The sequence below is a fragment of the Tachysurus fulvidraco genome, chromosome 13 (genome assembly GCF_022655615.1).
Source record: "Tachysurus fulvidraco isolate hzauxx_2018 chromosome 13, HZAU_PFXX_2.0, whole genome shotgun sequence".
Lineage (NCBI taxonomy): Eukaryota > Metazoa > Chordata > Actinopteri > Siluriformes > Bagridae > Tachysurus > Tachysurus fulvidraco.
Genome location: NC_062530.1, coordinates 29,129,956 through 29,157,169, shown reverse-complemented (window position 1 = coordinate 29,157,169; position 27,214 = coordinate 29,129,956). Strand labels below are relative to the sequence as shown.

The window sequence follows — 27,214 nt, the reverse complement described above, 5'->3', positions numbered from 1 at the left end:
CAGCCATCAGGTCCTGCAGCCTTTATCTACGGCGCTGGTCACAGACCTGCTTGTCAGACTGGCGGTACGAAGCGGCGAAGGCATGGGATGGGGGAGGGGTGTGTGTGTGTGAGTGCATATCTTTATATATGTGTGTGTGTGTGTGTGTGTGTGTGTGTGTGTATGTATGTAAAAGTGTAGGCTCGGGGGGTCGTCGCTCACAGCATCCAATCTTGGTGCCTCAGTCCACAAGATTGTCATAGCGATACACAGCAAATTGCCATGGAGACAACCTTGATTAGGTCCTAGAGAGAGTCAACAATCAGCAGGTGTCTGTGGAAATGGGGGAAGGAACGCAAGAGAGTCTCGCTGCTGTTCTCTGCCGGGGGAGTTGTTGTTCCAACAGCGGCCTTGGCCAAGGCCAGTGCTGGTGCTGGGAGCCGAAAGCAGATAAGATTGGGATTGTTTGGTCTTGGGGCGAGTAGACGCATTCCAATTTACACGTCTACTCTCTTAGTCTATTCTGGTCTCCATTTTTCTTTCCAAAGTAGTGAGCTTCTCTCTGATGTCAACCAAAGCAGAATCCAAAGCAGTGAGCTTCACCGTGATGTTATCCATATTGCAGTCATTAGTCCCAGCCTTAGTGCTGACCGCTCTGCCCACTGCATCAATCATGACGGGCAGCCTTGGGAGATTTTGAACAGCTGTTACCGTTTTCTGATTTCGTCGATAATCCAGGGCAATGCCTAATCCAATCAGCAGAACTCCTGTTATCATGGTTCCGAATAGGTAGATATCTTCAATGTCCTCCACGGAAAGAAGTGCCAGACACACGACCCGCCACTTCTCCCACGTGTCCATCGTATAGCCAGCTGCAAACGTTCCGGCAGGGCAGTCAGGTTCCCCCGAACCCAAGCTTCTCGTTGAGAAGACAGTGTCAATTGCGTCGAGAGACCAGTTTATCAAATCCATGATGTTTTTTAGTTTGGAGAGCAGTGCGGAGAGAGTCTCTCAAAGTATAAGACAATAGACGAGACGAAAGAAGCAAAGCAGGGAAAGTAAGGTGTAGGAGTAAGAGGGAGAGAAAATGCGACCGCCTTCGTTGAGAGCCAAAGAGATAAAAAACTGATCAGAAATTTCAGTATTTTCTGATCAGAAAATACTGATCAGAAAGTTAAAAATTTAAATCCCATTACTGACACACTACTGATCCTCTGTTGGTCCCTGTGCTGGAAATTCTATTCTATTAATCAGAAATAATAGTTCAAGTAAACTTTTCCTAAGTTGCAGGGAAGAACGTGGCAGAATCCTGTGGAGTATCAAACTTCTTTATTCAATACACTTGCAAGTGTAAAGTCAGTCTGTCCTGACCTAAGTCTGAACAGAGTGAGTTAGTTGGTTTGTAAAACAGTTCTCTTTTTATACAAGATGCTAGACTCAAGGTTCATAATAATGTGTCCGTGTGGCCTCTTCCACTGATCTTGTCATCCTCTAATCTTGTCATTTCACAGGCAGGGCAACGGTCACACTGTCATTTGCGTATTTATAAAGAATGTTCAATGTTCATTTTTGTTGTTCACAACATTTTTATATTACATTTCCACCCTTTTGAATGACAAAAATGTACATAAAAATTGCTAAGGAAAAGCATTACTGCAATTACTAATCTATATACTACACATAAATGAGACTTAATCATGCACTTTTATGCTAAAATATGGTTTGAATAAGCAAGTTTTATCTGAAACAGTGATGACAAACAGGAAACAGGATATAGGTCTTTTCCTGTTTCATAGGCCTTTTTCTCTGTATGGGTTTACCCTTGTCCCTTAATTTATGAGGGAAATTTTCAAACGACCTCTGTATCATCATAGTTGTCCTCGTTGTCGCTCGGTTCTGATATGTAGTCTTTAGGGTCTTGTGAAAAGGCTGACCCGTAGTCTTCCTGGTCTCGTAACAGCAGTTGGTAGTCAGATTGATGGGCCCATTGACCGAACAAAGTATAGCAGAGGCCCCAGCCAACATCTCCCTCTTCATCCCACTGCAGTTCTTTGGCAACTTTCTTCATCTCGTCCAGGGCTGTAGAGATCTGCCCATCGTCAGCATCAGGAATATAATTTGCCATTATATTGGCAGGAATATAAGTACAGCAGGCATCTCCTACCATGTGACAGACACCTCCTTCTTTTGCGGTGATCATGTCTAGCACCATTCGGTTCTGAATTGCTGTGAGGCGTAATGCTGTAAGTTCTTTCTTAATACCATCTATAGCCAAGTTTGTAGCATTCACATATGTCGCTAGGCGGAAATGGGTTACTTCTAATTGATTCCACATTTGTGTCATGCCATATTGTGGGAATGCTGCACCCCAAAATTTGCTCCACTTAGTGCTCAGCTGATGTTCTGAGGGTGGAAAATTCTCGTCATTAGTGATGGATCTTTTCTTGATGGTGTGTATTTGTTTGTGACTTTGTCCGTGGGGCTCTTGAGTAATGATGAGGAAATTACTTTTAAACTGTGTTATTGCACACAGCCCAGTCCAATTCCTCGGGAGATATAGATAAGTTTTCTTGCCGCAAACCCAGTACCAGTCATCTCTTCTGATGGTGTTTTTTTCCCCTGGATGAATAGCTGATGTGTTACCTTGATCAGAGTAAATCTCTGTGCACATAGACTTGGTGATGTTCCCAGCGGTATTTGGCCAGTAGATTGCTGGAAACAAACTGGGTATTTAAACTGTGCCGGGGTCATGACAGTCCATGGCAGGGTGTCGGCACACAAGTTACCTGACAGTGCATGTTCTAAATTGGTCAGACACCCTGCTATGTCTGACTGGTTATGCCACGTTCGGTTACAGTAGTCGATTGCATATCCGGTGTAGTTGCCATGATCTTCTGTTGTGTTCGTAGTCTTCATCATACATTTTCTTGTCAGACAAACAGACGCCACTACTTGCAGGGCCTGGGAATGTGGTTCTAGCTTTGGCTTCATTGCTGACCGAGCTGCTGCTGTGGGGAACACGTGGCACACATAACAGGACTCATTAGTATGTTGCCTGGCCGCCCAGTTGGCGAATTTCCAGAATTCATTGTCATGTGGATGTGATGAAGATGGGTCGCTCCATATGATCAGCAGTGCTGACAGGATCAAGATGACTCTCATTTTCCCTCTGTAGCACCTGGCATACACTTTTCCCATACCCCTAGTCACTAAGATTAACCCAACGTCTTGAGTCTACATGATGGCGCTTCAGGGAAAATACGTTTCCATATTCACTTACACACCTGGCCCACCCAGCAGACTATTGGGTGTCTCAGTGATCTAGTGCACGTCATGAGTGTCCATCGGTGGTGCTGGAACTTTCCGTGTGTGGCTTTGATGGATCCAGGACACTCGTCCGTCGACCTTACACGCTGTCGGTGTGACCAGTAGGACTTGGAATGGTCCTCTCCACCTTGGGGATGACCAGTTTCTCCTCCGGAAGTCCTTGACCAGAATCCACTCACCAGGTTTAAGCTTACTCTTGAACTTGCCTTTCTCCTGTTCCTTGACAACCTGCTTAGAAACAACAGCGAGAGCACAGCATAGCTTTTCACAGTATTTAATCATAGCATCATCACACATCATTGTCAATGCAGTACTGCTGGCGGGACCTGGAGGTGTTATTCCCGTGTTTGGAGGCCTGCCAAAAAGAATTTCAAATGGGCTTAGGTTAGATCTTGCTCTGGTACGTGTTCTCATGTAATGTAATACCAATGGTAGTGCTTTGGGCCATGGCAATCCAGTTTCTTCACAGCATTTGGCCAATTTATTTTTGAGAGTACCATTCTCTCTCTCTACTGTGCCTCCACTTTCAGGGTGATAAGCACAATTTAACTGGAAACCCATGAGTTCACTGACTCTGGTCAGTGCCTCGTTTACAAATGGTGTGCCATTGTCACTACTGATACGCTCAGGGATTCCCCACCTAGGTATGATTTCTGTAAGCAATGCCTTTGCTACTGCCGTAGCATCTTGTTTTGCTGTCGGGAAAACCTTTATCCATTTAGAGAACATGTCAACTATTACCAGGCAATACCTTTTGGCTGCTGATGGAGTAGGTTCAATAAAATCCATCTGTAGGTATTGGAAAGGTGCTTGTGGCTGGAATGGGATTCCTGGATGCATCTCCAATCCCCTTCCCACATTGTGTTTCTTACAGATTAAACATAGATCACAAAATTTTTTAGAATAATTTTGGAATCCCTTAGTGTACCAGGTCTTTATTATTTCACTATACACCCCCCCCCCCCCCCATTTGACACATGGTCTTTACCATGTGTCAATTTAGCATAGTGATGAAAGAAATGACTTGGGAGACATGGTTTGCCATCAGCTGCCCACCACACACCATGTTGGTCACGGGAAGCACCTCCCGCTTTCCAGAGTCAGTGTTCCTGTGGGGTGGAGAAAGATTGCATATCTGTTAGAGTCTGTGGTAAGTCAAATGGGTCTTCTGAGATCTCAGGTGTACTGCTTAATAGTTGAAACATACTCACTATGTCGCCTACTCTCTTGGCTGCTTCATCAGCCCGGGCATTACCTTTTGATATTGGGTCATGCGACCTGGAGTGAGCTGTGCAATTGCAGACTGCTACTGTTTTAGGTAGCAGAATAGCCTCAAGGAGGCTACTCACGAGCTGGGCATGTTTTATTGGGGTCCCTGCAGAAGTCAGGAACCCTCTCTGTTGCCAAATAGCTCCAAAATCATGCACAATCCCGAAAACGTACCTGCTATCAGTGTAAATAGTGACTGTCTGGTCTTGTGCATATTTACATGCTTCAGTTAGGGCAATGAGTTCTGCGGCTTGAGCTGAGTAATGTGAAGGAAGTCGTCCAGAGACTATGGTTTGGGAGTCTGAGACTACTGCAAACCCCACTTTATTAGCTCCTGAAATATAAGTTCTGGATGCAGAACCGTCAACATACAAGATCAGATCAGGATTTACCAACGGTGTATCCTGTAGGTCTGGCCTAGGTGTACAGCATAATTGGACTGCGGCTACGCAGTCATGTGGTTCTCCGTCCTCTGGGCCCGGCAAGAGAGTTGTGATGTTAACTGGAGCACATCGAATGATAGTAATGTTAGGCAGTTCTAACAAGGTGGCATTATAACGGAGCCATCTTGCTGCTGTGAGGTGTGATGTTTTTTGATCATTCAACAGTAGGGTGACTGCATGTGGGACAGCCAATGTCAGAGGGCTGTACCCTACAATGTCTCGTGATGCGAGCACCGCTTTCTCTGTCGCCGCTACTACCCGCAGGCATACTGGTAAACCTGCTGCCACAAGGTCTAGGCGAGAGGAGAAGTAAGCCACTGGTTTCAACTGGGATCCGTGTTCCTGTAAGAGAACAGAAGACATGAAACCATTCTTTCCATGCGCCACCTGGGTGTATGGTTTAGTGGGGTTTGGAAGACCAAGTGCTGGGGCTGATTGTAATGCCTGCTTCAAGGCTTTAAATGCCTCCTCAGCTTCCTCCGACCACTGAAATCCACTGTTGTCTGCTTGCCTGGCGACTTCCTGTAAGGGCTTAGCAACACAAGCATAATCAGGTATAAAAGAGCGACAATAACCTACGGCGCCGAGGAAGCTAAGCAATTGTTTCTTAATGGTAGGCCTTGGAATCTGGGAAACAGCTCTGATTCGCTCCGGAGCAATAGTCTTACTATTTTGTTTCAGAACATGCCCCCAAAACATGACTTCTTGTTTGACAAATTGTAACTTTTCCAGTGATGCCTTGTGACCATTTTCATATAAGTGTTGCAAGAGTTTTAATGTGTTTGTTCTACATTGTTCTAGTGTTGGTGCTGCTATCAGACAATCTACATATTGCAGGAGGGCTGTTCCTGGTGTAAGGATAAGTGTGGAGAGTGACTCCACTAATGTATTGTTATAAATTGATGGAGATTCACAATAACCTTGGCACAACCGTGTAAATGTCCATGACTTCCCCTGAAACTGAAATGCAAACCAAAACTGACTATCTTTGTGTACCGGGACACTGAAAAAGGCATTTGCTAAGTCTATTACTGAAAACCAATTAGCGTTCCCCAGAATCTTACCTAAAATTGTGTATGAGTTAGGAACATTCGGCATCCTGGCCTCAACCGCTTTATTTACTGCTCTGAGGTCTTGTACAAAATGCCATTTTGCTGGCTCCACTGATGCTGTTTTCTTTTGAAGAAAACAGGAAAGATCAAAACATTCTCTTGGTATATTGTTACATCAGGGGTACCGTGCATACTACCAGCCATCCACAACCCTAAATTCTCCCCGTTTTCAGAATTTGATTTCATAAGAGACACATGTGGTACCGAACCAGCTACCGCAAACACTTTCTGTTCCTCTTACTGCAAACACACTGTACCTGCAGCTATATTCAGCTGTACCCTAACTTCTTCTAAGATTACATTAGTTTCACAAGACGATAATACTGGCAGGCAGGATGTTGATAAAAATAATGTTACATGTAAATCTTGTGGTGCCATCAGATTAGCATGTGTAGCCTCAGCTGATGTTTTTACTAAGTTGAATAAGCGTTGACATAACAGCATGTCATTGAGTTGTAATTGGTGTAGGAAAAGTGACGAGTCATGGATCAGAGTGTGTGAGACAGGAGTAGGTGGATTTTGGATTATCTCTACACCCCCTGTTCCAGAGCTATGTAAACCAATGTTCAAGGCACACATTAGATTGCGTCCCAGCAAATTTACAGGGCACGTATCAGACATCAAAAATGGATGATTTACTTGGGTGTTATTATGTGTAATGCGAACGGGTTTGGATCATTGTTCAATCAGTGGTGTTCCTCCTGCCCCGACCGAGACCTGGGTGCGGGAGCTAAGAGGGAGTGACGCTTCAGCTGTCCTAATGACAGAGTGGGTGGCGCCTGAATCCACCAAAAATGTTAGACTATGTGAGCCTATTAGCAAGTCTGTGATTTTCTTATATATTTCTTGCTTTAATTTACAATATATTCCTGAGGTGTGTGATATGTCAGGTGTATCAGTAAGGCATGTAAACGTGTCTTCATTGCAATTTGGATCAGACTCGCCCATCCCTGGATCCTCGTCCCTCACCTCCCCTCAATCCGCCTGGTTAGGGTTGTAAGTGTTGTATGGTGCCGTGGCCCCTCTTCGATTTTCTCTCTGTGGTTCAGGGCAATCTCTCGCCCAATGTCCTTCTTTTCCACAGTTGAAGCAAGCCGTGATTCTTCTACCACTTTCACCTTGTCCTCTTCCTTGGCCTCGTCCCCTGCCTCGACCTTTGCCTCTTCTTCTCTCTTGCTGCCATCCTACGGCTACTCTTACCAGTTGAAGATGTGCCATATGAGATGTGGTATCTCTCTTCTTCTGAACTCTGGTTTCTTTCTGGCGGAGAATTTTTTTCCGTATGTAAAGCATGTAGTTTGGCAGTGGCAAGGTCGCAGATATCAATGGTCATGCAGTTGGTATGTACCATGGTTTGGATATCCGTGCATAGCCCCATCACAAATGCTGATTTCAGATGTGCTTCGTATGCAGTTGGTGGGTTTCCTCCCAGCTGTGGGGTTTTTTCCAGTCCACTGTGTAGGTCAAATACTTCTTGTAATCTTACTGCAAACTGGGCCACCGTCTCATCTACTAGTTGCTTACACGAGGTTATTTGTGAGAGGTCTCCTCGGATCGGGAAGGCATCCATTAGAGCTCCCTGAATTCTTGTCACAAAATCTCTGTATGGGGCATTGTCTGCGTGATCCCAGGCATGATTAGCTAGGCGCATGTTATTGTTAGCTGCATCGTCTCATGCAAAATTTAACTTACTCGACTGTATGCCCAGCACTTGTTACATAATTCTTCTCAATTCTTGGGAGGTGGGTCTGAACTCTCTGCAGAATACCAGTAAAGCATCTGCCACTTTCTCGCCTCCTCCCGAAATGGGGGGAAGGTTTTTCGCCGTGTCTATAACTTCGCTGGTGGTCCATGGTCTGAACACCAGAATCTGCTCTTGTGGCCTGGCCACTTCTATCATGGGCATTTGTAGACTTGGTGGCTCTTGTTCTTCCTTTCTCCGCTTTTTCTCAGCTTCTTTTCCTCTTGCATGTGATGTTGACCAGACTGGACATATTTTCAAATGAGTCACTGTAGTAGGCTGGTGGCAGGATGACGGTTGCTAAGTCGGGGTAGGTGGTACATTGTGGAGTCCGGGGTAGTTGATGCAGGACTGGTGCTGGAGCTTAAACTGGTCCTTCTTGAGGTGGCAGTTCTTGTTCAGGAGGGGGAGGTGGAGGGAACGGACACGAGTCCAGATCTGGATTCATCTTCACCAGTGCGAGTGTCTCGGGAGAAACAGAAAAATCAGATTTAGTATCATTATCTCGTGTTTTATTCTTTTTACTTTTAATTTGCCTAGCCTCTGCTTTTGACATCCACAGATTAAATGCCGTCCAGTCTAGTTTCACTTCCCTTAATTCCTTTGTGGAGAGAATACCCCCTTCGGGGAACCCAAACTTATTCTTCCACATATTTACTTGTATCAAACTCTGAATACCATGCTTTCTATACATCTCTCTTCTGGCTGAGTCCCAGACTCTGCAAAATATTTTCCTCATCCTTCTCTTTCTTATTACCACAACACACACTCTTAGTACAACGGGACCCCATGATTAACAATAGTATGCTCTCACGGCCCGTCAGCACGTGAGCGAAAACCCAGTTTCCCTTTTTCCGGTTCCCAGAACCGTTGGCCTACTTCTAAGGCAATTTGTCTGAAGATAGAAAGATTGAGTATATAACCCTTTTTTATTTTTTCCAACAGTCAATCATCAGACAAAAAGCCTCTTTCACAATGTGAAACAAACAAAAATAAACAAACAAACAAAAACTGGACTTACGTCACTTGTTGTTTGAAAAGTTCAAATAAACTTTTCCTAAGTTGCAGAGAAGAACGTAGCAGAATCCTGTGGAGTATCAAACTTCTTTATTCAATACACTTGCAAGTGTGAGGTCAGTCTGTCCCAACCTAAGTCTGAACAGAGTGAGTTAGTTGGTTTGTAAAACAGTTCTCTCTTTATACAAGATGCTAGACTCAAGGTTCATAATAGTGTGTCCGTGTGGCCTCTTCCACTGATCTTGTCATCATCTAATCTTGTCATTTTACAGGCAGGGCAATGGTCACACTGTCATTTCCCATACATCTGCAAAGTTCTTAGGGTTAGGATGCCGTTTGGAAAACAGTTCAATCCGCCTTTGTTATCCTTGCTGTTTCTAATTTCAGGTGTGTGAGTGTATTGATAAAGAATGTTCAATGTTCATTTTTGTTATTCACAACATTTTACTATTACATCCCTCACAGGTCTTTATTCTGCTCTGCTTCAGAGGTGCAGTGTAATGGCTGACTGTGCTCTGGTCAAAGCCCCTTTTAAAGTAGGATATGTAAAGAAGCTCTAAAACTTTCTCTTTGTTCTAGTAAAACTAAGGAAAGGCCAGTCTCACCTGTATCCAGCAGCGTGTCTGTCAAGAGTGATCGCTCATTGTCAGATCCTCCAAACTTTAAAGCTGGAACATCCCCTGTGGAAAGGTATTCCTCTCTTCTTCTGGGTTATTCAGGTCTTGTGTAATGTGCTTTAATATACTGTATGTGCTGTGGCTACAAGTGAGTGCAAACATTAGTACACCTGTGGGTATACTAACTGGGTAGAAAAGGAAAAGTTGGTCATTAACCTTTGGTAATCTTCAGGACCAAATAAAAACGAGCGACACTCACAAGGTCCAGAACAACATCTACTATATTTATCCAGTCACAGCTCCTCATAGTCGATTTTCACAACCCAACATGTGACCTTGCAGAGCTCTCACTGCTTGGCAGTAATCATAATCATTTAGAGCTAGAGATCAGAAGATATACAAGTGCTTTGTCTGCTATTGCATATGTTCTCAAGTGGAAACCCCTTGTCAGAGAAACAAAACAGACGTACAGATACATTTACATTTACAGCATTTGGCAGACACCCTTATCCAGAGCGACGTACAAAAATAAGTATTCAAAATGAAGTCTGCTTCAGTCTCTATCATTGGAATACATTAGCTCTAGTTCACTAGGTTACATACTTATGATACCATGAGTCTAAAACACCATTCAATGTTTTTTTTGTTTGTCTTTTACATGCATACATACAACAAACAGGTAAGGAAGTGCTAGTTGAAGTGTTTCATGAATAAGTAGGCCTTTAACCGTTGTTTGAAAATAGCCAGTAACTCAGCCGTCCGGACCCCTTGGGGAAGTTCCAGAACAGAAAAGAGTCTCGATGTATACTTACCTCTTACCCCGAGAGATGGTGGGATAAGTCGAGCAGTGCTGGTCGCTCTGAGTGTGTGAGTTGTAGTGCAAGGAGTGATGAGGGCTTTGAGGAAAGAGGGAGCTGATCCATTTTAGGCTTTTTATGTGTGGTGGTTAAAGGGCGCGGTTTAGGTTGCTACGAGAGAATCTATGAATGCATGAAATGGCATTTACCCCAAATATCTTCTACTACATGTCCGACTACGCAACCCCAGGATTTTCTCACAGGGACCTATTAATAATATCCCAACAAGGATATCAGGTCACACAAATTCATTACTATTATAAAGATGGCAGAAGAGAAGCGTGAGTAGTTCCAAATGCACCCTTTATTTATACACAAGTCATCCAATAATAACAATCTTAAAACAGTTAGACCACACTGTTAAATGTTACTAATCCCCAAGGAGAACACACACACACACAGACATACACACACAACAGCAGGTGACAAAAAGACTAAAGCATTCACGATACATAAAATTAAACAATATCACAATATCAGGATTGTTCAAAAGCTTCAAGCCTTTCCTTGTAGAAGGAAGTCTTGGCAGAAGTTACATTTTAGGAGAACCTGGCCAGGAGTGTACGGTAAGAGTAAAGATCTGCATCAAGTTGTGATTTCTTCCACTTTCTCTCAGATGATCTTAGCTCTCTTCTTTTATTGTGCATCACATCTGAAAGCCAATGAGCAGAAGAAGAAATTTTCTTGGGTTTAGTGGGCAGAGGGCAGAGAAAGTCTCTCAACAACACTACAATAAACACACCACTTCTAACACCATTCACCTTTTTCTTCTGCTTCTTCTTTATATAGCAGATCAGTGATGATGTCGTTGATAAGGGTGCAGGATCAGGGCAGGCTGGAAACTCTCGCCTGGAATCAACCTGCACACAGACATGTACAGAGAACACAATACAGTCCACAAAATTACGGGTTGTAACAGTGTGTTATAAAACAGGATTTGTATGATAGAGTCAGTTTAATGTAATAAGCTAACTTCAAAAATGAGAAAGGGGAAACAGAGACCTCTGGTGATAGAGAGGTACACTGAAAATATGAAGGAATTTCTCTTGAATCATGTAGTTAAATCACTTAGAGAAATGTTCAATACATTTTTACAAAAGTATGTTTGCTATCTGCAGCACACCTAGGAGAGCCCCCATGTGCTCATCTCTCTAAAGCTGCTCATAATGGCAGTGTCTTGGCCTAATGGAGACAATGGTACTAATAAGCACTTAGTCATTAAAACCCAGCACAGTGTTAGTGTATAAAAAACTTTCTCAAATTACGTGTATATTAGCATAGTTAGGACAGTGGTGGCTCAGTGTTCAAGACTCTAGTCTACTGATCAGAAAGTAAAAAATTTAAATCCCATTACTGACACGCTACTGAGCCTCTGTTGGTCCTTCACTCAGGTCTTTATTCTGCTCTACTTCAGAGGTGCAGTGTAATGGCTGACTGTGCTCTGGTCAAAGCCCCTTTTAAATTAGGATGTGTAAAGAAGCTCTAAAACTTTCTCTTTGTTCTAGTGAAACTAAGGAAAGGCCAGTCTCACCTGTATCCAGCAGCGTGTCCGTCAAGAGTGATCGCTCATTGCCAGATCGTCCAAACTTTACTGAAACATCCCCTGTGGAAAGGTATTCCTCTCTTCTTATGGGTTATTCAGGTCTTGTGTAATGTGCTTTAATATACTGTATGTGCTGTGGCTACAAGTGAGTGCAAAAGTTAGTACATGAATCCATGAATACATGAAATGGCATTTAACCCAAATAAAACAATGTGTATGACAGAGTCAGTTTAATGTAATAAGCTAACTTCAAAAACGAGAAAAGGGAAATAGAGACCTCTGGTGGTAGAGAGGTACACTGAAAATGTGAAGGAATGTCTCTTAAATTATATAGTTAAACCACTTAGAGAAATGTTCAATACATTTTTACAAAAGTATGTTTGCTATCTGCAGCACACCTAGGAGAGCCCCCATGTGCTCATCTCTCTAAAGCTGCTCATAATGGCAGTGTCTTGGCCTAATGGAGACAATGGTACTAATAAGCACTTAGTCATTAAAACCCAGCAATTGTGTTAGGGTATAAAAACGTTCTCAAATTACGTGTATATTAGCATAGTTAGGACAGTGGTGGCTCAGTGTTCAAGACTCTAGTCTACTGATAAGAAAGTAAAAACATCTAATCGCATTACTGACACACTACTGAGCCCCTGTTGGTCCCACACTCAGGTCTTTATTCTGCTCTACTTCAGAGGTGCAGTGTAATGGCTGACTGTGCTCTGGTCAAAGCCCCTTTTAAATTAGCATGTGCAAAGAAGCTCGAAAACTTTCTCTTTGTTCCAGTGAAACTAAGGAAAGGCCAGTCTCACCTGTATCCAGCAGCGTGTCCGTCAAGAGTGATCGCTCATTGCCAGATCGTCCAAACTTTACTGAAACAACCCCTGTGGAAAGGTATTCCTCTCTTCTTATGGGTTATTCAGGTCTTGTGTAATGTGCTTTAATATACTGTTTGTGCTGTGGCTACAAGTGAGTGCAAAAGTTAGTACACCTGCGGGTATACTAACTGGGTAGAAAAGGAAAAGTTGGTCATTAACCTTTGGTAAACTTCAGGACCAAATAAAAATGAGCAACACTCACAAGGTCCAGAACAAATTCTACCATATTTATCCAGTCACAGCTCCTCATAGTCCATTTTCACAACCCAACATGTGAACTTCCAGAGCTCTCACTGCTTGGCAGTAATCATAATCATTTAGAGCTAGAGATCAGAAGATATACAAGTGCTTTGTCTGCTATTGCATATGTTCTCAAGTGGAAAGGCCTTGTCAGAGAAACAAAACAGGCGTACAGATACATTTACATTTACAGCATTTTGCAGACACCTTTATCCAGAGCGACGTACAAAATTAAGTCTTCAATATGAAGTCTGCTTCAGTCTCTATCATTGGATACATTAGCTCTAGTTCACTAGGTTACATATTTATGATACCATGAGTGTAAAACACCATTCAATGTTTTTTTTTGTTTGTCTTTTACATGCATACATACAACAAACAGGTAAGTGCTAGTTGAAGTGTTTCATAAATAAGTAGGTCTTCAACCGTTGTTTGAAAATAGCCAGTGACTCAGCTGTCCGGACCCCTAGGGGAAGTTCCAGAACAGAAAAGAGTCTGGATGTATACCTACCTCTTACCCTAAGAGATGGTGGGATCAGTCGAGCAGTGCTGGTTGCTCTGAGAGTGTGAGTTGTAGTGCGACGAGTGATGAGGGCTTTGAGGAAAGAGGGAGCTGATCCATTTTTTGCTTTGTATTTGTGGTGTTAAAGGGCGCGGTTTAGGTTGCTACGAGAGAATCCATGAATGCATGAAATGGCATTTAACCCAAATAAAACATAATGTGTATGATAGAGTCAGTTTAATGTAATAAGCTAACTTCAAAAAAGAGAAAAGGGAAATAGAGACCTCTGGTGGTAGAGAGGTACACTGAAAATATGATGGAATGTCTCTTAAATTATATAGTTAAACCACTTAGAGAAATGTTCAATACATATTTACAAAAGTATGTTTGCTATCTGCAGCACACCTAGGAGAGCCCCATGTGCTCATCTCTCTAAAGCTGCTCATAATGGCAGTGTCTTGGCCTAATGGAGACAATGGTACTAATAAGCACTTAGTCATTAAAACCCAGCACAGTGTTAGGGTATAAAAACGTTCTCAAATTACGTGTATATTAGCATAGTTAGGACAGTGGTGGCTCAGTGTTCAAGACTCTAGTCTACTGATAAGAAAGTAAAAAAATTTAATCCCATTACTGACACACTACTGAGCCTCTGTTGGTCCCTCACTCAGGTCTTTATTCTGCTCTACTTCAGAGGTGCAGTGTAATGGCTGACTGTGCTCTGGTCAAAGCCCCTTTTAAATTAGGATGCGTAAAAAAGCAATAAAACTTTCTCTTTGTTCTAGTGAAACTAAGGAAAGGCCAGTTTCACCTGTATCCAGCAGCGTGTCCGTCAAGAGTGATCGCTCATTGCCAGATCGTCCAAACTTTACTGAAACATCCCCTGTGGAAAGGTATTCCTCTCTTCTTATGGGTTATTCAGGTCTTGTGTAATGTGCTTTAATATACTGTATGTGCTGTGGCTACAAGTGAGTGCAAAAGTTAGTACATGAATCCATGAATACATGAAATGGCATTTAACCCAAATAAAACAATGTGTATGACAGAGTCAGTTTAATGTAATAAGCTAACTTCAAAAAAGAGAAAAGGGAAATAGAGACCTCTGGTGGTAGAGAGGTACACTGAAAATATGATGGAATGTCTCTTAAATTATATAGTTAAACCACTTAGAGAAATGTTCAATACATTTTTACAAAAGTATGTTTGCTATCTGCAGCACACCTAGGAGAGCCCCATGTGCTCATCTCTCTAAAGCTGCTCATAATGGCAGTGTCTTGGCCTAATGGAGACAATGGTACTAATAAGCACTTAGTCATTAAAACCCAGCACAGTGTTAGGGTATAAAAACGTTCTCAAATTACATGTATATTAGCATAGTTAGGACAGTGGTGGCTCAGTGTTCAAGACTCTAGTCTACTGATAAGAAAGTAAAAACATCTAATCGCATTACTGACACACTACTGAGCCCCTGTTGGTCCCTCACTCAGGTCTTTATTCTGCTCTACTTCAGAGGTGCAGTGTAATGGCTGACTGTGCTCTGGTCAAAGCCCCTTTTAAATTAGCATGTGCAAAGAAGCTCGAAAACTTTCTCTTTGTTCTAGTGAAACTAAGGAAAGGCCAGTCTCACCTGTATCCAGCAGCGTGTCCGTCAAGAGTGATCGCTCATTGCCGGATCGTCCAAACTTTACTGAAACAACCCCTGTGGAAAGGTATTCCTCTCTTCTTATGGGTTATTCAGGTTTTGTGTAATGTGCTTTAATATACTGTTTGTGCTGTGGCTACAAGTGAGTGCAAAAGTTAGTACACCTGCGGGTATACTAACTGGGTAGAAAAGGAAAAGTTGGTCATTAACCTTTGGTAAACTTCAGGACCAAATAAAAATGAGCAACACTCACAAGGTCCAGAACAAATTCTACCATATTTATCCAGTCACAGCTCCTCATAGTCCATTTTCACAACCCAACATGTGAACTTCCAGAGCTCTCACTGCTTGGCAGTAATCATAATCATTTAGAGCTAGAGATCAGAAGATATACAAGTGCTTTGTCTGCTATTGCATATGTTCTCAAGTGGAAAGGCCTTGTCAGAGAAACAAAACAGGCGTACAGATACATTTACATTTACAGCATTTGGCAGACACCTTTATCCAGAGCGACGTACAAAATTAAGTCTTCAATATGAAGTCTGCTTCAGTCTCTATCATTGGATACATTAGCTCTAGTTCACTAGGTTACATATTTATGATACCATGAGTGTAAAACACCATTCAATGTTTTTTTTTGTTTGTCTTTTACATGCATACATACAACAAACAGGTAAGTGCTAGTTGAAGTGTTTCATAAATAAGTAGGTCTTCAACCGTTGTTTGAAAATAGCCAGTGACTCAGCTGTCCGGACCCCTAGGGGAAGTTCCAGAACAGAAAAGAGTCTCGATGTATACCTACCTCTTACCCTAAGAGATGGTGGGATAAGTCGAGCAGTGCTGGTTGCTCTGAGAGTGTGAGTTGTAGTGCGAGGAGTGATGAGGGCTTTGAGGAAAGAGGGAGCTGATCCATTTTTTGCTTTGTATTTGTGGTGTTAAAGGGCGCGGTTTAGGTTGCTACGAGAGAATCCATGAATGCATGAAATGGCATTTAACCGAAATAAAACATAATGTGTATGATAGAGTCAGTTTAATGTAATAAGCTAACTTCAAAAAAGAGAAAAGGGAAATAGAGACCTCTGGTGGTAGAGAGGTACACTGAAAATATGATGGAATGTCTCTTAAATTATATAGTTAAACCACTTAGAGAAATGTTCAATACATATTTACAAAAGTATGTTTGCTATCTGCAGCACACCTAGGAGAGCCCCATGTGCTCATCTCTCTAAAGCTGCTCATAATGGCAGTGTCTTGGCCTAATGGAGACAATGGTACTAATAAGCACTTAGTCATTAAAACCCAGCACAGTGTTAGGGTATAAAAACGTTCTCAAATTACGTGTATATTAGCATAGTTAGGACAGTGGTGGCTCAGTGTTCAAGACTCTAGTCTACTGATAAGAAAGTAAAAAATTTTAATCCCATTACTGACACACTACTGAGCCTCTGTTGGTCCCTCACTCAGGTCTTTATTCTGCTCTACTTCAGAGGTGCAGTGTAATGGCTGACTGTGCTCTGGTCAAAGCCCCTTTTAAATTAGGATGCGTAAAAAAGCAATAAAACTTTCTCTTTGTTCTAGTGAAACTAAGGAAAGGCCAGTCTCACCTGTATCCAGCAGCATGTCCGTCAAGAGTGATCGCTCATTGCCAGATCGTCCAAACTTTACTGAAACATCCCCTGTGGAAAGGTATTCCTCTCTTCTTATGGGTTATTCAGGTCTTGTGTAATGTGCTTTAATATACTGTATGTGCTGTGGCTACAAGTGAGTGCAAAAGTTAGTACATGAATCCATGAATACATGAAATGGCATTTAACCCAAATAAAACAATGTGTATGACAGAGTCAGTTTAATGTAATAAGCTATCTTCAAAAAAGAGAAAAGGGAAATAGAGACCTCTGGTGGTAGAGAGGTACACTGAAACTATGATGGAATGTCTCTTAAATTATATAGTTAAACCACTTAGAGAAATGTTCAATACATTTTTACAAAAGTATGTTTGCTATCTGCAGCACACCTAGGAGAGCCCCATGTGCTCATCTCTCTAAAGCTGCTCATAATGGCAGTGTCTTGGCCTAATGGAGACAATGGTACTAATAAGCACTTAGTCATTAAAACCCAGCAATTGTGTTAGGGTATAAAAACGTTCTCAAATTACGTGTATATTAGCATAGTTAGGACAGTGGTGGCTCAGTGTTCAAGACTCTAGTCTACTGATAAGAAAGTAAAAACATCTAATCCCATTACTGACACACTACTGAGCCCCTGTTGGTCCCTCACTCAGGTCTTTATTCTGCTCTACTTCAGAGGTGCAGTGTAATGGCTGACTGTGCTCTGGTCAAAGCCCCTTTTAAATTAGCATGTGCAAAGAAGCTCGAAAACTTTCTCTTTGTTCTAGTGAAACTAAGGAAAGGCCAGTCTCACCTGTATCCAGCAGCGTGTCCGTCAAGAGTGATCGCTCATTGCCAGATCGTCCAAACTTTACTGAAACATCCCCTGTGGAAAGGTATTCCTCTCTTCTTATGGGTTATTCAGGTCTTGTGTAATGTGCTTTAATATACTGTTTGTGCTGTGGCTACAAGTGAGTGCAAAAGTTAGTACACCTGCGGGTATACTAACTGGGTAGAAAAGGAAAAGTTGGTCATTAACCTTTGGTAAACTTCAGGACCAAATAAAAATGAGCAACACTCACAAGGTCCAGAACAAATTCTACCATATTTATCCAGTCACAGCTCCTCATAGTCCATTTTCACAACCCAACATGTGAACTTCCAGAGCTCTCACTGCTTGGCAGTAATCATAATCATTTAGAGCTAGAGATCAGAAGATATACAAGTGCTTTGTCTGCTATTGCATATGTTCTCAAGTGGAAAGGCCTTGTCAGAGAAACAAAACAGGCGTACAGATACATTTACATTTACAGCATTTGGCAGACACCTTTATCCAGAGCGACGTACAAAATTAAGTCTTCAATATGAAGTCTGCTTCAGTCTCTATCATTGGATACATTAGCTCTAGTTCACTAGGTTACATATTTATGATACCATGAGTGTAAAACACCATTCAATGTTTTTTTTTTGTTTGTCTTTTACATGCATACATACAACAAACAGGTAAGTGCTAGTTGAAGTGTTTCATAAATAAGTAGGTCTTCAACCGTTGTTTGAAAATAGCCAGTGACTCAGCTGTCCGGACCCCTAGGGGAAGTTCCAGAACAGAAAAGAGTCTCGATGTATACCTACCTCTTACCCTAAGAGATGGTGGGATCAGTCGAGCAGTGCTGGTTGCTCTGAGAGTGTGAGTTGTAGTGCGACGAGTGATGAGGGCTTTGAGGAAAGAGGGAGCTGATCCATTTCTTGCTTTGTATTTGTGGTGTTAAAGGGCACGGTTTAGGTTGCCACGAGAGAATCCATGAATGCATGAAATGGCATTTAACCCAAATAAAACATAATGTGTATGATAGAGTCAGTTTAATGTAATAAGCTAACTTCAAAAAAGAGAAAAGGGAAATAGAGACCTCTGGTGGTAGAGAGGTACACTGAAAATATGATGGAATGTCTCTTAAATTATATAGTTAAACCACTTAGAGAAATGTTCAATACATTTTTACAAAAGTATGTTTGCTATCTGCAGCACACCTAGTAGAGCCCCATGTGCTCATCTCTCTAAAGCTGCTCATAATGGCAGTGTCTTGGCCTAATGGAGACAATGGTACTAATAAGCACTTAGTCATTAAAACCCAGCACAGTGTTAGGGTATAAAAACGTTCTCAAATTACGTGTATATTAGCATAGTTAGGACAGTGGTGGCTCAGTGTTCAAGACTCTAGTCTACTGATAAGAAAGTAAAAAAATTTAATCCCATTACTGACACACTACTGAGCCTCTGTTGGTCCCTCACTCAGGTCTTTATTCTGCTCTACTTCAGAGGTGCAGTGTAATGGCTGACTGTGCTCTGGTCAAAGCCCCTTTTAAATTAGGATGCGTAAAAAAGCAATAAAACTTTCTCTTTGTTCTAGTGAAACTAAGGAAAGGCCAGTCTCACCTGTATCCAGCAGCGTGTCCGTCAAGAGTGATCGCTCATTGCCAGATCGTCCAAACTTTACTGAAACATCCCCTATGGAAAGGTATTCCTCTCGTCTTCGGGGTTATTCAGGTCTTGTGTAATGTGCTTTAATATACTGTTTGTGCTGTGGCTACAAGTGAGTGCAAAAGTTAGTACACCTGTGTGTATACTAACTGGGTAGAAAAGGAAAAGTTGGTCATTAACCTTTGGTAAACTTCAGGACCAAATAAAAATGAGCAACACTCACAAGGTCCAGAACACATTCTACCATATTTATCCAGTCACAGCTCCTCATAGTCGATTTTCACAACACAACATGTGACCTTGCAGAGCTCTCACTGCTTGGCAGTAATCATAATCATTTAGAGCTAGAGATCAGAAGATATACAAGTGCTTTGTCTGCTATTGCATATGTTCTCAAGTGGAAAGCCCTTGTCAGAGAAACAAAACAGGCGTACAGATACATTTACATTTACATCATTTGGCAGACACCCTTATCCAGAGCGACGTACAAAATTAAGTCTTCAATATGAAGTCTGCTTAAATCTCTATCATTATATACATTAGATCTAGTTCATTAGGTTACATACTTATGATACCATGAGTGTAAAACACCATTCAATGTTTTTTTGTTTGTCTTTTACATGCATACATACAACAAACAGGTAAGTGCTATATGAAGTGTTTCATAAATAAGTAGGTCTTCAACCGTTTTTTGAAAATAGTCAATGACTCAGCTGTCCGGACCCCTAGGGGAAGTTCCAGAACAGAAAAGAGTCTGGATGTATACCTACCTCTTACCCTAAGAGATGGTGGGATCAGTCGAGCAGTGCTGGTTGCTCTGAGAGTGTGAGTTGTAGTGCGAGGAGTGATGAGGGCTTTGAGGAAAGAGGGAGCTGATCCATTGTTTGCTTTGTATGTGTGGTGTTAAAGGGCGCGGTTTAGGTTGCTGTGAGAGAATCCATGAATACATGAAATGGCATTTAACCCAAATAAAACATGATGTGTATGATAGAGTCAGTTTAATGTAATAAGATAAACTTCAAAAATGAGAAAAGGGAAATAGAGACCTCTGGTGGTAGAGAGGTACACTGAAAACATGATGGAATGTCTCTTAAATTATATAATTAAACCTCTTAGAGAAATGTTCAATACATTTTTACAAAAGTATGTTTGCTATCTGCAGCACACCTAGGAGAGTCCCATGTGCTCTCTAAAGCTGCTCATGATGGCAGTGTCTTGGCCTAATGGAGACAATGGTACTAATAAGCACTTAGTCATTAAAACCCAGCACAGTGTTAGTGTATAAAAACGTTCTCAAATCACGTGTATATTAGCATAGTTAGGACAGTGGTGGCTCAGTGTTCAAGACTCTAGTCTACTGATAAGAAAGTAAAAAATTTAAATCCCATTACTGACACACTACTGAGCCTCTGTTGGTCCCTCACTCAGGTCTTTATTCTGTATACTGTATGTGCTGTGGCTACAAGTGAGTGCAAAAGTTAGTACACCTGTGGGTATACTAACTGGGTAGAAAAGGAAAAGTTGGTCATTAACCTTTGGTAACATTCAGGACCAAATAAAAACGAGCGACACTCACAAGGTCCAGGACAAAATCTACCATATTTATCCAGTCACAGCTAATATGTGCAAATATATACAATATACAAATATCTTCTACTAGAAGTCCGACTTCGCCACCCGAGGAGTTTTCCCCAGGGAACTACAAACAATATCCCAACAAGGATATTAGGTCACACAAATTCGTTACTATTATATAGATATAGATGGCAGAAGAGAAGTTTAGTTTAGTTTATTAATTTATAAAGCACATTTAAAAACAACAGTTGTTGCAGCCAAAGTGCTGTATATCGAGTAAAAACAAACAAGAACAGTGCAATAATAAAAACACAATCCAAAAACCCGTCAAACAGAGTTAAAACATACGGAGTAAAAGTGTTTTTTTAGAGCAGATTCAAACAATGAGACAGTGGTAGCAGATCTTAAATGAAGAGGGAGATTGTTCCACAACTTTGGAGCTGCCGTAGCAAAAGCCCAATCGCCCTTACTTTTAAAATGTGCACGAGGTACCAAGAGAAGGAATTGATTAGAGGACCGAAGAGATCTAGGGGTAGGGTACGGAGTGAGGTGGTCACAAATATACTTGGGAGCACAACCATGTAAAGCTTTAAAAACATAAAGTAAAATCTTAAAATCAATACGGAACTTAACCGGGAGCCAGTGTAATGAGGCAAGTACTGGGGTAATGTGCTCACGTTTTCTGGTGCCAGTCAGTAATCTCACTGCCGCATTTTGTACCAGTTGTAGACGGTCGAGAGATGATTTAGGCAAGCCAAAATAAAGAGAGTTACAGTAATCCAATCTCGAGGTTATAAAAGCATGAATTACAGTTTGTAGGTCCTTCATAGAAAGCATCTTCTTGATTTTAACAATTGATCTTAGTTGAAAAAAGCTGCTTTTCACAACAGTGCTAATCTGTTTATCAAAAGACAGCATAGGATCAAAAACAACACCAAGGTTTCTAATATGATTACGTACATATGCAGACAAAGGGCCAAGCTGCTTTATAAGACCAGAAGACACAGTTGTTGGACCAAAAACTATTATTTCCGTTTTGTCATTATTTAACTGTAAAAAATTCAGATCCAGCCAGCACTTAATGTCCTGAAGACAATGAAACAGAGTGGACATAGAGCAGTTATTGTTTTTAACAGGAAAATAGAATTGAGTATCATCAGCATAAAGATGATATGATAAATTGTGTTTCTGAAAAATATAACCAAGTGGAATCATATACATTGAGAAAAGCAAATGAACCAAGATAGAGCCCTAAGGAACACCATAGGAGATTTGAGCCCTAGATGAAAAACAATTTCCCAAATTCACAGAAAAAGATCTGTTCTTGAGATAGGAAGCAAACCAGTTCAGCACAGATCCCTGAAAACCAGCTACTTGATAAAGTCTTTGTAGAAGGATATCATGATCTATTGTGTCGAAAGCTGCACTTAGATCAAGCATGATTAAAATACAGCAAGAACCAGAGTCAAGTGACAATAAAATATCATTGGTAACCTTCAGTAGGGCAGTTTCAGTACTGTGAAATTCTCTAAACCCAGACTGAAATGTGTCAAAGATGTTAAAAGTACTTAGGTAAGAGGAGACCTGCAAATACACAACTTTTTCCAAGACTTTTGAAATGAAGGATAATTTTGATATAGGTCTGTAATTATCCAGCGCATACTGATCAAGTTGATGCTTTTTTAACAATGGTTGGACTATAGCATGCTTAAAAGAAGATGGTACCTCTGCCCAATAACCCAAGAAAATTTTTTCTTCTGCTCTTTGGCTTTCAGATGTGTTGCACAACAATAGAAGAGAGCTAAGATCATCTGAGAGAAAGTGGAAGAAATCACAACTTGATGCAGATCTTGACTCTTACCGTACACTCCTGGCCAGGTTCTCCTAAAATGTGAACTGATATTTTGATATGGTTTAATTTTATGTAAGCGTGAGTAGTTCCAAATGCAACCTTTATTTATACACAAGTCATCCAATAATAACAATATTAAAACAGTTAGACGACACTGTTAAATGTTACTAATCCCCAAGGAGAACACACAAATGAACACACACACACACACACACACACACACACACAACAGCAGTTGACAAAAAGACTGAAGCAATTGCGATACATAAAATTAAACAATATCAAAATATCAGGATTGTTCAGAAGCTTCAAGTCTTTCCTTGTAGCAGGAAGTCTTGGCAGAAGTCACATTTTAGGAGAACCTGGCCTGGAGTCTACGGTAAGAGTCAAGATCTGCATCAAGTTGTGATTTCTTCCACTTTCTCTCAGATGATCTTAGCTCTCTTCTATTGTTGTGCAACGCATCTGAAAGCCAAAGAGCAGAAGAAGAAATTTTCTTGGGTTTAGTGGGCAGAGGGCAGAGAAAGTCTCCCAACAACAATACAATAAACACACCACTTCTAACACCATTTGCCTTTTTCATCTGCTTCTTCCTAATATAGCAGATCAGTGATAGGTCATTGATAAGGGTGCAGGATCAGGGCAGGCTGGAAACTCTCGCCTGGAATCAACCTGCACACAGACATGTACAGAGAACACAATACAGTCCACAAAATTACGGGTTGTAACAGTGTGTTATAAAACAGGATTTGTATGATAGAGTCAGTTTAATGTAATAATCTAACTTCAAAAATGAGAAAGGGGAAACAGAGACCTCTGGTGGTAGAGAGGTACACTGAAAATATGAAGGAATGTCTCTTAAATTATATAGTTAAACCACTTAGAGAAATGTTCAATACATTTTTACAAAAGTATGTTTGCTATCTGCAGCACACCTAGGAGAGCCCCCATGTGCTCATCTCTCTAAAGCTGCTCATAATGGCAGTGTCTTGGCCTAATGGAGACAATGGTACTAATAAGCACTTAGTCATTAAAACCCAACACTTGTGTTAGGGTATAAAAACGTTCTCAAATTACGTGTATATTAGCATAGTTAGGACAGTGATGGCTCAGTGTTCAAGACTCTAGTCTACTGATAAGAAAGTAAAAAAATTTAATCCCATTACTGACACACTACTGAGCCCCTGTTGGTCCCTCACTCAGGTCTTTATTCTGCTCTACTTCAGAGGTGCAGTGTAATGGCTGACTGTGCTCTGGTCAAAGCCCCTTTTAAATTAGGATGTGTAAAGAAGCTCTAAAACTTTCTCTTTGTTCTAGTGAAACTAAGGAAAGGCCAGTCTCACCTGTATCCAGCAGCGTGTCCGTCAAGAGTGATCGATCATTGCCAGATCATCCAAACTTTTCTGAAACATCCCCTGTGGAAAGGTATTCCTCTCTTCTTCTGGGTTATTCAGGTCTTGTATAATGTGCTTTAATATACTGTATGTGCTGTGGCTACAAGTGAGTGCAAAAGTTAGTACACCTGTGGGTATACTAACTGGGTAGAAAAGGAAAAGTTGGTCATTAACCTTTGGTAAACTTCAGGACCAAATAAAAACGAGCGACACTCACAAGGTCCAGAACAACATCTACTATATTTATCCAGTCACAGATCCTCATAGTCGATTTTCACAACCCAACATGTGAACTTCCAGAGCTCTCACTGCTTGGCAGTAATCATAATCATTTAGAGCTAGAGATCAGAAGATATACAAGTGCTTTGTCTGCTATTGCATATGTTCTCAAGTGGAAAGGCCTTGTCAGAGAAACAAAACAGGCGTACAGATACATTTACATTTACAGCATTTGGCAGACACCCTTATCCAGAGTGACGTACAAAATTAAGTCTTCAATATGAAGTCTGCTTCAGTCTCTATCATTGGATACATTAGCTCTAGTTCACTAGGATACATACTTATGATACCATGAGTCTAAAACACCATTCAATGTTTTTTTGTTTGTCTTTTACATGCATACATACAACAAACAGGTAAGTGCTAGTTGAAGTGTTTCATAAATAAGTAGGTCTTCAACCGTTGTTTGAAAATAGCCAGTGACTCAGCTGTCCGGACCCCTAGGGGAAGTTCCAGAACAGAAAAGAGTCTGGATGTATACCTACCTCTTACCCTAAGAGATGGTGGGATCAGTCGAGCAGTGCTGGTTGCTCTGAGAGTGTGAGTTGTAGTGCGACGAGTGATGAGGGCTTTGAGGAAAGAGGGAGCTGATCCATTTTTTGCTTCGTATGTGTGGTGATAAAGGGCGCGGTTTAGGTTGCTACGAGAGAATCCATGAATACATGAAATGGCATTTAACCGAAATAAAACATAATGTGTATGATAGAGTCAGTTTAATGTAATAAGCTAACTTCAAAAATGAGAAAAGGGAAATAGAGACCTCTGGTGGTAGAGAGGTACACTGAAAATATAATGGAATGTCTCTTAAATTCTATAGTTAAACCACTTAGAGAAATGTTGAATACATTTTTACAAAAGTATGTTTGCTATCTGCAGCACACCTAGGAGAGCCCCATGTGCTCATCTCTCTAAAGCTGCTCATAATGGCAGTGTCTTGGCCTAATGGAGACAATGGTACTAATAAGCACTTAGTCATTAAAACCCAGCACAGTGTTAGGGTATAAAAACGTTCTCAAATTACGTGTATATTAGCATAGTTAGGACAGTGGTGGCTCAGTGTTCAAGACTCTAGTCTACTGATAAGAAAGTAAAAAATTTTAATCCCATTACTGACACACTACTGAGCCTCTGTTGGTACCTCACTCAGGTCTTTAATCTGCTCTACTTCAGAGGTGCAGTGTAATGGCCGACTGTGCTCTGGTCAAAGCCCCTTTTAAATTAGGATGTGTAAAGAAGCTCTAAAACTTTCTCTTTGTTCTAGTGAAACTAAGGAAAGGCCAGTCTCACCTGTATCCAGCAGCGTGTCCGTCAAGAGTGATCGCTCATTGCCAGATCCTCCAAACTTTACTGAAACATCCCCTGTGGAAAGGTATTCCTCTCTTCTTCGGGGTTATTCAGGTCTTGTGTAATGTCCTTTAATATACTGTATGTGCTGTGGCTACAAGTGAGTGCAAAAGTTAGTACACCTGTGGGTATACTAACTGGGTAGAAAAGGAAAAGTTGGTCATTAACCTTTGGTAAACTTCAGGACCAAATAAAAATGAGCAACACTCACAAGGTCCAGAACACATTCTACCATATTTATCCAGTCACAGCTCCTCATAGTCGATTTTCACAACACAACATGTGACCTTGCAGAGCTCTCACTGCTTGGCAGTAATCATAATCATTTAGAGCTAGAGATCAGAAGATATACAAGTGCTTTGTCTGCTATTGCATATGTTCTCAAGTGGAAAGGCCTTGTCAGAGAAACAAAACAGGCGTACAGATACATTTACATTTACAGCATTTGGCAGACACCCTTATCCAGAGCGACGTACAAAATTAAGTCTGCTTAAATCTCTATCATTATATACATTAGCTCTAGTTCACTAGGTTACATACTTATGATACCATGAGTGTAAAACACCATTCAATGTTTTTTTTGTTTGTCTTTTACATGCATACATACAACAAACAGGTAAGTGCTATATGAAGTGTTTCATAAATAAGTAGGTCTTCAACCGTTGTTTGAAAATAGCCAGTGACTCAGCTGTCCAGACCCCTAGGGGAAGTTCCAGAACAGAAAAGTCTCGTTTACTTACCTCTTACCCTGAGAGATGGTGGGATCAGTTGAGCAGTGCTGGTTGCTCTGAGTGTGTGAGTTGTAGTGCGAAGAGTGATGAGGGCTTTGAGGAAAGAGAGAGCTGATCCATTTTAGGGTTTGTATGTGTGGTGGTTAAAGGGCGCAGTTTAGGTTGCTACGAGAGAATCCATGAATGCATGAAATGGCATTTAACCCAAATATCTTCTACTAGAAGTCAGACTACGCAACCCCAGGAGTTTCCCCCAGGGAACTATTAACAATATCCCAACAAGGATATTAGGTCACACAAATTCATTACTATTATAAAGATGGCAGAAGAGAAGCGTGAGTAGTTCCAAATGCAACCTTTATTCATACACAGGTCATCCAATAATAACAATCTTAAAACAGTTAGCCCACACTGTTAAATGTTACTAATCCCCAAGGAGAACACACACACACACACACACACACACACACACACACACAACAGCTGTTGACAAAAAGACTGAAGCAATCGCGATACATAAAATTAAACCATATCAAAATATCAGGATTGTTCAGAAGCTTCAAGCCTTTCCTTGTAGAAGGAAGTCTTGGCAGAAGTCACATTTTAGGAGAACCTGGCCAGGAGTGTATGGTACACTCCTGGCATATCAAAGGCTATACCACCAGAGGATGAGTCACTGTTGACCATGAGCCTCTTCACTCATACGCTTGAGCAACAAAAATTTTTTATAAAGACATGTTACAACAACAACACGGCAAATCTTTTGTGCAGATCATAATTGATGGCACCAAC

The 27,214-nt window shown here is 41.2% G+C and overlaps 1 protein-coding gene across 21 annotated transcripts in view; it reads left to right on the top strand.

The window, feature by feature from the left end:
- LOC113634383 overlaps positions 1-27,214 on the top strand; it is a 304,384-nt gene that overhangs the window by 3,308 nt on the left and 273,862 nt on the right. For 19 of the 21 annotated variants that reach the window (XM_047822095.1, XM_047822092.1, XM_047822094.1 and 16 more), the window contains exons 3-12: positions 9,468-9,578; positions 11,868-11,975; positions 12,686-12,793; positions 14,305-14,412; positions 15,121-15,228; positions 16,740-16,847; positions 17,557-17,664; positions 19,177-19,284; positions 23,992-24,099; positions 25,609-25,716. In XM_047822095.1, the coding sequence (XP_047678051.1) occupies positions 9,468-9,578; positions 11,868-11,975; positions 12,686-12,793; positions 14,305-14,412; positions 15,121-15,228; positions 16,740-16,847; positions 17,557-17,664; positions 19,177-19,284; positions 23,992-24,099; positions 25,609-25,716 (1,083 nt within the window). The remainder of the gene's footprint in view (positions 1-9,467; positions 9,579-11,867; positions 11,976-12,685; positions 12,794-14,304; positions 14,413-15,120; positions 15,229-16,739; positions 16,848-17,556; positions 17,665-19,176; positions 19,285-23,991; positions 24,100-25,608; positions 25,717-27,214) is intronic. The other 2 variants (XM_047822076.1, XM_047822074.1) reach the window with 2 other exon arrangements.